This window comes from Phocoena phocoena, chromosome 17 (assembly GCF_963924675.1).
Source record: "Phocoena phocoena chromosome 17, mPhoPho1.1, whole genome shotgun sequence".
In the NCBI taxonomy this organism is placed as follows: Eukaryota; Metazoa; Chordata; class Mammalia; order Artiodactyla; family Phocoenidae; genus Phocoena; species Phocoena phocoena.
Window position 1 is genome coordinate 77,913,732 of NC_089235.1, and position 13,980 is coordinate 77,927,711.

General features: G+C 40.3%; 1 protein-coding gene across 5 annotated transcripts in view; it reads right to left on the reverse strand.

The window, feature by feature from the left end:
- TRAPPC9 (trafficking protein particle complex subunit 9) overlaps positions 1-13,980 on the reverse strand; it is a 514,113-nt gene that overhangs the window by 478,583 nt on the left and 21,550 nt on the right. For all 5 annotated transcript variants that reach the window (XM_065895753.1, XM_065895755.1, XM_065895754.1 and 2 more), the window contains one exon: positions 8,351-8,479. In XM_065895753.1, coding sequence (XP_065751825.1) covers positions 8,351-8,479 — 129 coding nt within the window. The remainder of the gene's footprint in view (positions 1-8,350; positions 8,480-13,980) is intronic.

Here is a 13,980-nt window from a genome sequence, read left to right on the forward strand (position 1 = left end):
ACCAGGGCACGAACCCACGTCCCCTGCATCGGCAGGCGGACTCTCAACCACTGCGCCACCTGGGAAGCCCAGCTATGATCATTTTTAAACATGTTAACAAGATTCAGAAAGGTATGTCCCAATAACATATAGTCTTACTGAAATAGCATATGTTTTCAATCGTCCATAGAGAATAGGTCCCATGATGCTACTTAAGAGCTACTTTGTGTATCGCAATCTCCATTTTTACATGCAGACTAAAAATCACTGCCATCTAGAAGCCACGATTATAATAAAAAACAGGTGCTTTCTACTGGATACTGACTATATGCCAAACACACTGCTTGACAACCATCATGTGTGATTGTCAGGGCAACCCCGCGAGGTAGATGGGGATGAGAAAGCCTGCGGGGCGGATGCGGAGCCAGGGATGCGGCACCATCACACACTCTACAACATGCCCACGACGAGTGCTGACGGATCTGCACTGAGGGGACACTGAGCTGTGTGGAAACTTGGGGAATGTGAGGTTTCCAGATAGTGCTAAAAACTTCCTGTTCAGTGAAAAACCTGGTCAAATATGTTATACTGTGCCATGTCCTTTGAATAGGGAATATGATTGAGACTTTTTCGATGCCTCAGAGTCATAATCACAATCATCAATTACTCGACCTCTTAGGGCGTCAAGGGATGAACCGGGCCCCACGCTAAGTACACTGAGATTGCAGAGCTTTTAAGGTTGTTTAATGAAGCTTGTAAAAATCTTTCTGTCTCAAGCCTCACACAGGCGGTCAACTATCACTTCTCACTGGTGTGGATGTATTAATACCACCTGAAACGATCCTTTTCTGCCTTTTAAGCTAATCCATCTAATCCAATCTTTTCGAACAGCAAAGAACGAGCTCAACCACAAAAAATGGACAGCTTTTACCAAATGAACTTTAACATCTAATTGGACTCCCTGGAAGCCCTTTCCTTTTATTAAACCCACTTCCAGGTACACAACAGTCTACTGACTGGTCGACCTTGCTATCTGATTATCTGGCCTACTCAGAAGGCTTCTCACCTCATTGTGTGTGTGAGGGGGTGGGGAGATAATAATTGGTGCTGTCTGAAGAAGTCACAGTGAGAAAAAGGAGCACCCTCCAGCCAGGTCTCCACAGACAGGAGTACCTCAATGTGCTCAGAAATGATATTATCAGCATCATCAGCCTCCAATTGACTGATTTCACATTAACCAAATTCATAAGAGACTGGTGTAAGAAAGTCAGAGGCTGGGACTTCCCTTCCACGCTCCCAATACAGAGCACACGGGTTCGATCCCTGGTCGGGGAACTAAGATCATGCATGCCACAGGGTGTGACCAAAAGAAAAGAAAAAAGAAACAGAGGTTTAACTTATTAATGTAACAGGAGACATAAAATTATCGATCAGACTAAAATATCGGAGTTCAACAATCAGCACATTTTCTCTCCAACGACCCAATCATCGGCAGGAGGCCACATGGCAAGCATGGACAGATGCAGAGCAAGAGGGATTTCCTAGATTAACCTGATGGACTAAATTTCTGTTACAGGGACAGACCTGCTGCCTAGACCACAATGAATGCTGGTCACGGTGCATGGACAGTGGCCGAGGCACAGCTGTGAATACTTGTGTAACTCTCCCTTGCCCACCCTTTCCAGGCCGACGAATGGACAGATGTACATAGAGATCCACAGACAGGCTGATACCTCTAAAAACCCAAAGCCCATCTCTGAGAGCCTGGAAGCCAGACTGCCAGGGTTTAAATACCAGCTCTGCCACTTACTAGCTCTGTGACCTTGGTCAAATTACTTACCCTCTCTGTGCCTCAATTTCCACATCTGTAAAGTTGGGAAAATAATCAAACCTACCTCACTTGGCTGTTGTGAGGATCAAAGGATTAAATTAGTTTCTGCAAAGTGCTTAGAAAAGTATGCAGCACATTTTAGGTGCCCAACAAATGTTAACTATGAAGCATGCCCCGCCTGTCTCCCTTCTAATCATCTTTAATGTTTCCTTGCTAGTTTAAGTCACAGAGGACATCCTTATTTCCCTATTTATAAACTCCTGGGGAGCACCCTTCTGTTCCACTCCACGACCTGTTCAAACTGAGGCAGGGGACGCTTCCTCCCACTCCTCTGGGCCATGAGGAGGGCTTCTCCCTCAACACTCCTGACCCCTGGCCCACGGCTAGCCCTCCTCGCACAAATGGAGTGAGGAGTGGGCTCAGGGAGTCTGGGAGACAAGTGGGGCACGGGAAACCATTCTTCCCCCCCCCACCCCGGGTGCTGGCCACCCTCAGGAAGCACCCAGGATGCTCAGCTTTGTGACATGACAGCCCTGAGCATGACGGGGACAGGTCCCCTCATAGGAAGGCCCACTGTGGCCCAGAACTGCCTGCGACTGCGTGAGTCTCTCTAGTTCCGGGACAGAGTATTAAGACACCCATTTCCCTGAAGCCCTAAAGTTCACAGAGAATGTGGCTTTACCAGTAACAAAGGAGACGTTTAGCTCCCGCTGCCTACTCTCTCGTCTCATCTCTCAGTTGGCTGGTGGAGAAAAGAAGAGTGTAATTACTGGGCCCACTTAAGCCCCAACATATACTAATTAGCCAAAAATTCTGTGGCTTAACGTTCAGGGTGACTGTATAACAGCTCTAATTCTGAGGCTGCTGCTAAATCATGAGTACAGGAAGTACTGAACATCTTCAAATATTTTACTCATTTCTTAATTGGATCTTTTGTCATAAAACCAGCTTTTTCTATTTTAATTCCTTAGTAATTGCTAAAGACTATATAAAATGATGGCTTCATACAAAACAATAGCTAAGGGTTTGAGCTCTTTTGAGATAACCACTGTGCTAAACACTTTACATAATTTCTTATTCTCACAATTCTACAAAGCAGATATTAGTGTCCCTATTTTACAGACAAGGGAAAAACTCAGAAAGAACTGACTCAAGTTCGCATGGCTAAGTGGTAGCATGTGCATTCAAACCCAAGTCAAAAAACTGCGCTCCTTCATACAGCAACCAAATCACCTCCCACTAATTAACACACAGCAGTGGGTTCAATACTCAGGGAGTTCAATACGTTTTTCAGCTTTAAGGTGCTCCAGGGACCACTTCTATCTGTTTTATAAAATCATGGCTCACTGGTTTCTAATACTGGAAGAAAAGTACAATTTCACCATTGTTTGCACAGCAAGTCTGAAATTTTCACACTGAGATGACAGAATAAAAATAAGCTATAACTAGAATAATTTGTCCAGGTATCCAGACATAATGGACATTGTGCTATCCTGAAGCACTAAACAAAGAAGTCAAATTAAAGGAACGTGGGCTAAGTCGTCTTCCACAAGCAGGAAAATTAAGACTTTTAAAAGGTGCAACAGCGCCACCTATGGCCCAAAAGGCTGTCCAGGTTGCTGTAAAAGACACAACACATAAATTGCCTGTATAATAAGAAACGATCAGTAAGGTTTTTAAAAATAGGATGCTCAGAGCCTATAACTAAAAGCTTATCTAGCTCATAACTGAATTCTGCTTCAGGGAAGGGAGTGGTATTCAGTACGTAATCTGAAATTGTTAACACTCCTGAATATAAACAAAAGACATAGGCTCATGGAAACTAATCTTAGAAGAAGGAATCCAGTCCAGCCTCTTCATTTTACAGACAGGGAGACTGAGACCCAGGATCCATCCTTCTAGCAATCAGCAGCAAAGCTCTCCTGGTCCTTCTGTTTTACACTAGCTAGCCGTACTCGCTCTATATTCATAAAAGTCATGTCTGCATGTTTCCAACAGTAGATAATCTGTGTCTTGCGAAATACTTCCCAAAGAGCATTTAACTACAAATCATACAATTCTGTTGAAATACAAAACACTCATTTATATATTAAAATAAAGAGGGAGGGGATATGGGGATATATGTGTACGTATGGCTGATTCACTTTGTTATACAGCAGAAACTAACACACCATTGTAGAGCAATTATACTCTGATAAAGACGTTAAAAAATAAAAAATTTTAAAATTTAAAAGTAATTAAAAATAATAAATAAATAAAATAGCATGAGCTCTACTTTTTTTTTTTTTTGCGGTATGCAGGCCTCTCACTGCTGTGGCCTCTCCCGTCGCGGAGCACAGGCTCCGGACGTGCAGGCTCAGCGGCCGTGGCTCACGGGCCCAGCCGCTCCGCGGCATGTGGGATCTTCCCGGACCGGGGCACGAACCTGCGTCCCCTGCATCGGCAGGCGGACTCTCAACCACTGCGCCACCAGGGAAGCCCTGAGCTCCACTTTTATTCCCTCCATAAAGGAAAAGTGACAGATGTCAAATCAACGTTTTGATTATTTACCTCCCCCAGCAGCAGAAATACCTGCTCAATCAAAAAAAAAGCAGCATTCTCCTAGCATCAACAAGGCAATTCCTTAAAAGATAACATTCCGTCTTTATCTTGTAGGAGGACACATGACCCACCGCCATGATGATGCTCAGATCTGTATTGTGTAAACTGTCAACACGTCATTAAATGTACAGCTCTCTTGTCTCAAAAAACTCATATAACTGTGCCTTGACTTCTAACAGGCAGAATTGTTCTCAGAGCTTTCTCAGATGCTCTTCCCAGGTTTTATAAAATCCTCAAATTTGGCTTGAATAAAAATTTCCATTTTCTTTCTTAAAAAATAAATAAATAAAACCTATTAAGGGTACAGGAAAAAAATCAAAACTTTCTACAATCACAAAAGAGATAAGCTTATTCTCTGCAAATAACTGATACTGATTTTTCTAAACATAAAGGCTGTGGTCAAATTCCTAGCAATTTAAAGGTTCTAGTGGATGATTACAAGGCAATATGAATTCTGAGTTGTAAAAATATACATTCTGCACAAATAATCTTCAAGTTCTTCAGCTGAAGACACTTTAGCTAGTCCCTATCTTACTAGGATGACACTCTCATCAAAACTTCATACTGCACTAAAAAAAAGTAACCGAATCCTTATCGCTTTAAGTCATATTCATATATATCACATGTATATACACACTGAATATGCATCATAAATAAACCACCCTCTTCAGTATTCAGAGCTGATGCTTCTAAACTATCTGTCATTGTGACAGCAAATTTGTACTGAGAATCTCTTGGGTGCTTTGTGCAAGGTATCTAAGTCACAGTCAGACTAGGTAAATAACATGATTCGAATTTCACAAATGAGGAAATATATACTTAAACCTTAAAAACCAACTTAACATATTCATCATAAGGAAAGAAAAGAGTAGAGATTTTTATTTTCTCTCAATTTTCAATGGCTTAATCTTTGCTTCCGTACTAAAGACTACATAAAAGCAGTTCAGTCTTTATAACTCTTTCTCTCGACAAGCCTCACTAGAGAAAAACAAGTGGTGAGTCATTAGCAATGGCTGGATCTTCAAAGCTCACTTCTCTTTTGCAGTGTAATCATTTTTATGGTTTTTTAGTGCTTCCAGAGTTAAAATAAAAAATACTAACTTTTTAGGTCATTAGCTGAGAATAAAACATTTGTGAAAATGTACAATGTTAGGCTATGCCACTCTGTCTCGTATTCTCGCTGATACCTCTTCTTTTATGGCCTCATCAGGTTGAGATCACTAAAATCAGTCACTTATGAACTCACAGGAGTTTGGGAAACCCGTCAACGGGAGGCTGATTAGAGGAGCAATTAAAGATGCCTACTGTGCAGTCACCCCAGCCTGGCTCCAGCCCCGAGTCTGCCACTGCCAGCTGCGTGATTTGGGGCAAGTTACCCCATCTCTTTAAACCTCAATTGCTCACCTGCAAGAAGGAGTTACTGATAACTACCCTCAAACACCTGCTATGAGGTAAAACGTAAGGAAAGCATTTAGCACAGCCTGGCCTAGGGTAGATGCCAAATCATTCATAGGTATTTCAATAATTAGGGATGATGACGCTTACTATTAATAAATTAAGCTAGTCCAAAAAGTACAAATAACCATAAAGGAGAAACATTTGTAAGTCAATAAGCATTTCCTTTTGGACTGATTGCAGAATGTCCTATTGATTTTTTAATAAACCAAGTTTTGAATAACCTTGAATACTGTGAATACTAAGAAAGTGACGTTTTTTTAAAAAAAATTAAACAAAAGGAGAATTAAAGCAAAAAGACATAGGGAGTACAGAATTCTTTTTTGAAACTAAATTCAGTTTTAAGAGAGGGGAAAATTCCCTTTTCTCAGAGGAAAACTATGTAAAGGGGATCTGAGATGTCTAGAGTCTTTTAACACTATTCATGAATTCATATTACCAAGTCTTAAAACTACTTGACAATCAACAATAATAATACTGGTAACAGTAATGGCTGCTAACATTTATCCAGCACCGGCTGGGACTGTTGTAGGTCCTTTATATGTGTATCTCATGCAGCCTTCACAAGAACCCTCCGAGGTAAGTACAATTATTATCTCCCCCACTTCACAAATAAGGAAATTGAGGCACAGAGAGATTAAACTTGCTCCAGGTCACATGGGCATTAAATGACATCTGTAGCCTGCTATTTTGCTGGTGAAAAAGGAACCTGAGATATAAATTCAAGGGAGAATGTTAAATAATCCGTTTGTCTGGTCTTCACCTCCAAGAGTAGATACCATAAATTCCTGATGTGAGATGAGGCTGCCACTACAAACTGACTAATCTTGAAATTAACATCCAAGATGAAGCAACATACATACTCATGATACCAAATCCGTTCATGGCTCTGGACCCTTTAATGCCTGAAAGGTGGTAAAATCATTTCCAATCGAAATGCCATCAGCGCTGCTCTTTCAGCTCTCACCCAAGCTTCACGGGATGTTCTTCTCCACAGACTGTCTTCAACAGTAGAGAGTTCTCAAGTGTTTCTCACTATGCACAGCTAAATAAAGACACTTCTCTCCTGCAGACGGAGCACCTTTTCAGGCTTAAAACTTTTTTTGCCTATCTTCAGCAAGGGGAGAAAGTGAAGCATCACCCTTAAAAGGCTCCAGAGTCTCGCTAAGCACATGAGTCGAACAGTCTCAACACATTATAACTCTTCAAATAGCAGGGAAAGAATAAATTAAACAACCTTCAACAAAAGGCACCTCCAGAGAGAGCAGACTTTCTTCTAAGGAGAAGATAAACAGCTGTCACCTGTGTGTTGGATATTTTAGCACTTGGCCGCTGGCGCAAGGGGACGAGAGGACTTGAAATGCTGGAATCTCATAGCAGAGACAGCAGTTACAACAACACGGGATAAACACAGGTGGTGAGCACCGACGGGAGGCATCTCAAGTCAAAACTGAAGCCCAGGAAAGCAGGGAGCAGAGACATTCCAGTCTGAGGACTTTCTCTATCACTTCTCCGCCCGCTTTACTTTCCTCTCCAATAACGGAGACCCCACTAAAACCGTTAGGAACGGTCTGCTGAAGGAAGATAAAACATCTTCAAGGACCACCAGAGATTCATCTAAGCAGTTCTACTAAGAGTGCACCCCGATTCAGACTGAGTGGCTACACTGACTGGCTCATAGAGTTGGTCTCCGCAGTCTTTGCTGGTGACGGGGATGGTATAATTCAGGGGGAAAAGACATGAAGGCATTTCCGCATCCAATACACATCAACGGCCGTGGGCCTTCTCTTTGGGGGGAAAAAATCTCATGGTTCAAGAAACACCTAGTAGTTTTGTGTATAGCCTTGATCTCTGCATTCTTTGTTATTACCTTCGTGACCTATGCGGTGTGACAACTAACTACATCCTGAACATTTAAGGCAAATTCGTTTATTAAGGGTCAAAAGGGCCAAGTTCATTCAACAAGCATTTGTGGTTCTGCTCCTCCAAAGATGCATTTTTATACTCTTCACAGGTGCTAACAAACATGAGGAAATCAAACTTCACGCATTAAGAGAACTTCATCAACCAGAAAAAGAAGAAACAGCTCCCCGGGCCCTGAATTAGCTGTTGAAATTGACATCTGGGACTAACTTCACCAAACACACAGAAATTATGACAAGGGCCCAGACAGAGAACTTCAAAGACAGCCTACCATGAAATTTTATGCAACTGGTCCATAAATCAATCAACCCATCATTGTAATCCATTAATATCATTTGATAAGACTCAATACATATTCAATAGAATCAGGAGACAATGTCTCACGCGCAGGATTTCTTTTTTTTTTTTTTTTTTTTTTTACGTGCAGGATTTCTGACTCAACGGATTTTATGTTTTATTTAAACATTACTCAACCTTCACTCAGAGGGAACAGTAATAGATTACTCCTGCTTGCTTAAGGACTGTAACTGAGTCTAGGATGGAGGCAAGAGCAGAGCTTACCTGGTCGATGTCTGTTGGCTGCTTCAGCAGGAAGTGAGCTACCCTGGAACCTTCGAGCTCCAGTTTTACCACCAGTTCCACCAGGATAGTGACAGATGACAGAAGCTGAACATAACCCTTCAAGGGCAGCTGGGCATTAAAATAAAAGTTCAATTAATAAAGTTAGTGGCCCATCCTTAGCAAACATTGCAGTGACTCAGAATGATATGAACGGTTTGATGATGTGGAAATGCCAATTTTCCCACAAAACAGAGATCAAACCTACAGATCACTGGTTTTGTTACAAACAGGAACATGGCCCCTACTATGTTTTGCAGGCCCGTGTCAAAGCTGGCAGCGCAGAAAACGCTCACGATGCTCAACGTTTCTCTGAGGGGCTGAGCACATGTGAGACAGGCTGTTCATTCATTCATTTAACCAACAGTTTAGTTCACACTGTGTGGCAGGCTCTGTGCCAGGTGCTGACACTGCAGACAGATGAAGCAGTGCCCTGGATCGAAAATATTTTTTAAATCATACCACGGGAAGAAGGACCAGAATACCTATCCCCATCATTCACCCGGAATGCACCTATCCCATTTCGAGCAAACACCTAGCAGGCCTGTCTCCTTCTCAAAGGCAGCCACACTGAGTTGCGGCAACTTTTCATTCTTCTATCACTGGCAGTTAAACCCTAAGAACCTTGGGCTATGCTGCTCGCCTCACAAGTCGTGCTGCAGTGTTCATCTTTACCCAGTAGCTCAGTGGTTCTCAAACTTTTTGGTCTTAGAACTCCATCACGCTGAAAAATCACTAAGGACCACAATAAAGAGCGCTTTTTTTGTGCAGGTTACATCTACAGATATTTACCATGCTCGCAAATAGAACTAGAAGAGGATTTAAATATTTATGTGTTCCTTCCTTTTAAAACAATAATAAGCCCATAACATGTTAACTTTTTTTTTAATATCTTTATTGGAGTATAATTGCTTCACAATGTTGCGTTAGTTTCTGCTGACTAACAAAGTGAATCGGCTATATGCATATGTATATCCCCATCTCCCCTCCCTCTTGCGTCTCCCTCCCACCCTCCCTATCCCACCCCTCTAGGTGGTCACAAAGCACCGAGCTGATCTCCCTGTGCTATGCGGCTGCTTCCCACTAGCTATCTATTTTACATTTGGTAGCGTATATATGTCAATGCTACTCTCTCACTTCGCCCCAGCTTGCCCTTCCCCCTCTATGTGTCCTCAAGTCTACTCTCTACGTCTGAGTCTTTATCCTGTCCTGCCCCTACGTTCATAAGAACCTTTTTTTTTTTCAAGATTCCATATATATATTAACATATGGTATTTCTTTTTCTCTTTCTGACTTACTTCACTGTCTATGACAGACTCTAGGTTCCTCAACCTAAATACAAATAACTCAATTTCATTTCTTTTATGGTTGACTAATATTCCATTGTATATATGTGCCACACCTGCTTTATCCATTCATCCATCAATGGAGAGTTAGGTTGCTTCCATGTCCTGGTTATCGTAAACAGTGCTGTAATGAACACTGTGGTACATGACTCTTTTTGAAATATGGTTTTCTCAGGGTATATGCCCAGTAGTGGGATTGCTGGGTCATACAGTAGTTCCATTTTTAGTTCTTTAAGGAACCTCCATACTGTTCTCCATAGTGGCTGCATCAATTTACATTCCCACCAACAGTGCAAGATGGTTCCCTTTTCTCCATACCCTCTCCAGCATTTATTGTTTGTAGATTTTTGATGATGGCCATTATGACCGGTGTGAGGTGATACCTCATTATAGTTTTGATTCCTATTTCTCTAATGATTAGTGATGTTGAGCATGCTTTCATGTGTTTGCTGGTATATCTTCTTTGGAGAAATGTCTATTTAGGTCTTCTGCCCATTTTTGGATTAGGTAGTTTGTTTTTTTGATATTGAGCTGCATGAGTTGCTTGTATATTTTGGAGATTAATCCTTTGTCAGTTGCTTCATTTGTTAATATTTTCTCCCATTCTGAGGGTTGTCTTTTCATCTTGTTTATGGTTTCCTTTGCTGTGCAAAAGCTTTTAAATTTCATTAGGTCCATTTGTTCATTTTTGTTTTTATTTCCATTTCTCTAGGAGGTGGGTCAAAAAGGATCTTGCTGTGATTTTGTCATAAAGTGTTCTATGTTTTCTTCTAAGAATTTCACAGTATCTGGCCTTACATTTAGGTCTTTAATCCATTTTGAGTTTATTTTTGTGTATGGTGTTAGGGAGTGTTCTAATTTCATCCTTTGACATGTAGCTGTCCAGTTTTCCCAGCACCACTTATTGAAGAGGCTGTCTTTTCTCCACTATATATTCTTGCCTCCTTTATCAAAGATAAGGTGACCATATGTGTTGGGTTTACCTCTGGGCTTTCTATCCTGTTCCATTGATCTATATTTCTGTTTTTGTGCCAGTACCATACTGTCTTGATTAATGTAGCTTTGTAGTATAGTCTGAGGTCTGGGAGCCTGATTCCTCCAGCTCCATTTTCCTTTCTCAAGATTGCTTTGGATATTCGGGGTCTTTTGTGTTTCCATACAAATTGTGCAATTTTTTGTTCTAGTTCTGTGACAAATGCCATTGGTAGCTTGATAGGGATTGCAGTGAATCTGTGGATTGCCTTGGGTACTATAGTCATATTCACAGTGTTGATTCTTCCAATCCAAGAACATGGTATATCTCTCCATCTGTTTGTATCATCTTTAATTGCTTTCATCAGTGTCTCATAGTTTTCTGCATGCAGGTCTTTTGTCTCCTTAGGTATGTTTATTCCTAGGTATTTTATTCTTCTTGTTGCAATGGTAAATGGGAGTGTTTCCTTAACTTCTCTTTCAGACTTTTCATCATTAGTGTGTAGGAATGCAAGCGATTTCTGTGCATTAATTTTGTATCCTGCTACTCTACCAGATTCATTCATTAGCTCTAGTAGTTTTCTGGTGGCATCTTTAGGATTCTCTACGTATAGTATCATGTCATCTGCAAACAGTGACAGTTTTACTTCTTCTTTTCCAATTTGGATTCCTGTTCTTTCTTTTTCTTCTCTAATTGCTGTGGCTAAAACTTCCAAAACTATGTTGAATAACAGTGGTGAGAGTGGGTAACCTTGCCTTGTTCCTGATCTTAGAGGAAATGGTTTCAGTTTTTCACCATTGACAACAATATTGTCATATATGGCATCTATTATGTTGAGGTAGGCTCCCTCTATGCCTACTTTCTGGAGAGCTTTTATAATAAATCGGTGTTGAATTTTGTCAAAAGCTTTTTCTGCATCTACTGAGATGATCATATGGTTTTTATCCTTCAGTATGTTAATATGGTGTATCACATTGATTGATTTGCATGTATTGAAGAATCCTTGCATTCCTGGGATAAAACCCCACTTGATCATGGTGTATGATCCTTTTAATGTGCTGTTGGATTCTCTTTGCTGGTATTTTGTCGAGGAGTTTTGCATCTATGTTCATCAGAGATATTGGCCTGTAGTTTTTTTGTGTGTGACATCTTTGTCTGGTTTTGGTACCAGGGTGATGGTGGCCTCGTAGAATGAGTTTGGACATGTCCCTCCCTTGGCTATATTTTGTAAGAGTTTGAGAAGGATAGGTGTTAGCTCTTCCCTAAATGTTTGATAGAATTAGCCTGTGAAGCCATCTGGTCCTGAACTTTTGTTTGTTGGAAGATTTTTAATCACGGTTTCAATTTCAGTGTTTGTGATTGGTCTGTTTATACTTTCTGTTTCTTTTGGTTCAGACTCAGAAGGTTATGCTTTTCTAAGAATGTGCCCATTTCTTCCAGGTTGTCCATTTATTGGCGTATAGTTGCTTGTAGTAATCTCTCATGATCCTTTGTATTTCTGCAGTGTCAGTTGTCACTTCGTCTTTTTCATTTCTATTTCTGTTGATTTGAGTCTTCCCCCCCTTTTTTCCTTGATGAGTCTGGCTAATGGTTTATCAATTTTGTTTATCTTCTCTAAAAACCAGCTTTTAGTTTTATTGATCTTTGCTATTGTTTCCTTCATTTCTTTTTCATTTATTTCTAATCTGATCTTTATGATTTCTTTCCTTCTGCTAACTTTGGTTTTTTGTTCTTCTTTCTCTAATTCTATAGGTGTAAGGTTAGTTTGTTTGAGATTTTTCTTGTTTCCTGAGGTAGGACTGTATTGCTATAAACTTCCCTCTTAGACCTGATTTTGCTGCATCCCATAGGTTTTGGGTCATTGTGTTTTCATTGTCATTTGTTTCTAGGTACTTTTTGATTTCCTCTTTGATTTCTTCAGTGATCTATTGCTTATTTAGTAGCATATTATTTAGCCTCCATGTGTTTGTATTTTTTACAGTTTTTTCCTGTAATTGATATCTAGTCTCATACCAATGTGGTTGGAAAAGATACTTGATATGATTTCAATTTTCTTAAGTTTACCCAGGCTTGATTTATGACCCAAGATATGGTCTATCCTGGAGAATGTTTCATGAGCACTTGAGAAGAAAGTGTATTTTGCTGTTTTTGGATGGAATGTCCTATAAATATCAATTAAATCCATCTGGTTTAATGTGTCGTTTAAAGCTTGTGTTTCCTTATTTATTTTCATTTGGATGATCTGTCCATTGGTGAAAGTGGGGTGTTAAAGTCCCCTCCTATGATTGTGTTACTGTTGATTTCCCTATGGCTGTTAGCATTTGCCTTATGTATTGAGGTGCTCCTATGTTGGGTGAATAAATATTTACAATTGTTATATCTTCTTCGTGGATTGATCATTATGTAGTGTCCCTCTTTGTCTCCTGTAATAGTCTTTCTTTTAAAGTCTACTTTGTCTGATATGAGAACTGCTACTCCAGCTTTCTTTTGATTTCCATTTGCACAGAGTATCTTTTTCCATCCCCTCACTTTCAGTCTGTATGTGTCCCTAGGTCTGAAGTGGGTCTCTTGTAGACAGCATATGTACGGGTCTTGTTTTTGTATCCATTCAGCCAGTCTATGTCTTTTGGTTGGAGCATTTAATCCATTTACATTTAAGGTAATTATCTATATGTATGTTCCTATTACCATTTTCTTAATTGTTTTGGGTTTGTCTCTGTAGGTCTTTTCCTTCTCTTGTGTTTCCTGCCTAGAGAAGTTCCTTTAGCATTTGTTGTAAAGCTGGTTTGGTGTTGCTGAATTCTCTTAGCTTTTGCTTATCTGTAAAGGTTTTAATTTCTCTGTCATATATGAATGAGATCCTTGCTGCGCAGAGTAATCTTGGTTGTAGGTTTTTCCCTTTCATCACTTTAAATATGTCCTGCCACTCCCTTTTGGCTTTCAGAGTTTCTGCTGAAAAATCAGCTGTTAATATTAAGGGGATTCCCTTGTATGTTATTTGTTGCTTTTCCCTTGCTGCTTTTAATATTTTTTCTTTTTATTTAATTTTTGATAGTTTGATTAATATGTGTCTTGGCATGTTTCTCTTTGGGTTTATCCTGTATGGGACTCTCTGTGCTTCCTGGACTTGAATCACTATTTGCTTTCCCATGTTAGGGAAGTTTTCAACTATAATCTCTTCAAGTATTTTCTCAGACCCTTTCTTTTTCTTTTCTTCTTCTGGGACCCCTATGATTCAAATGTTGGTGCACTTA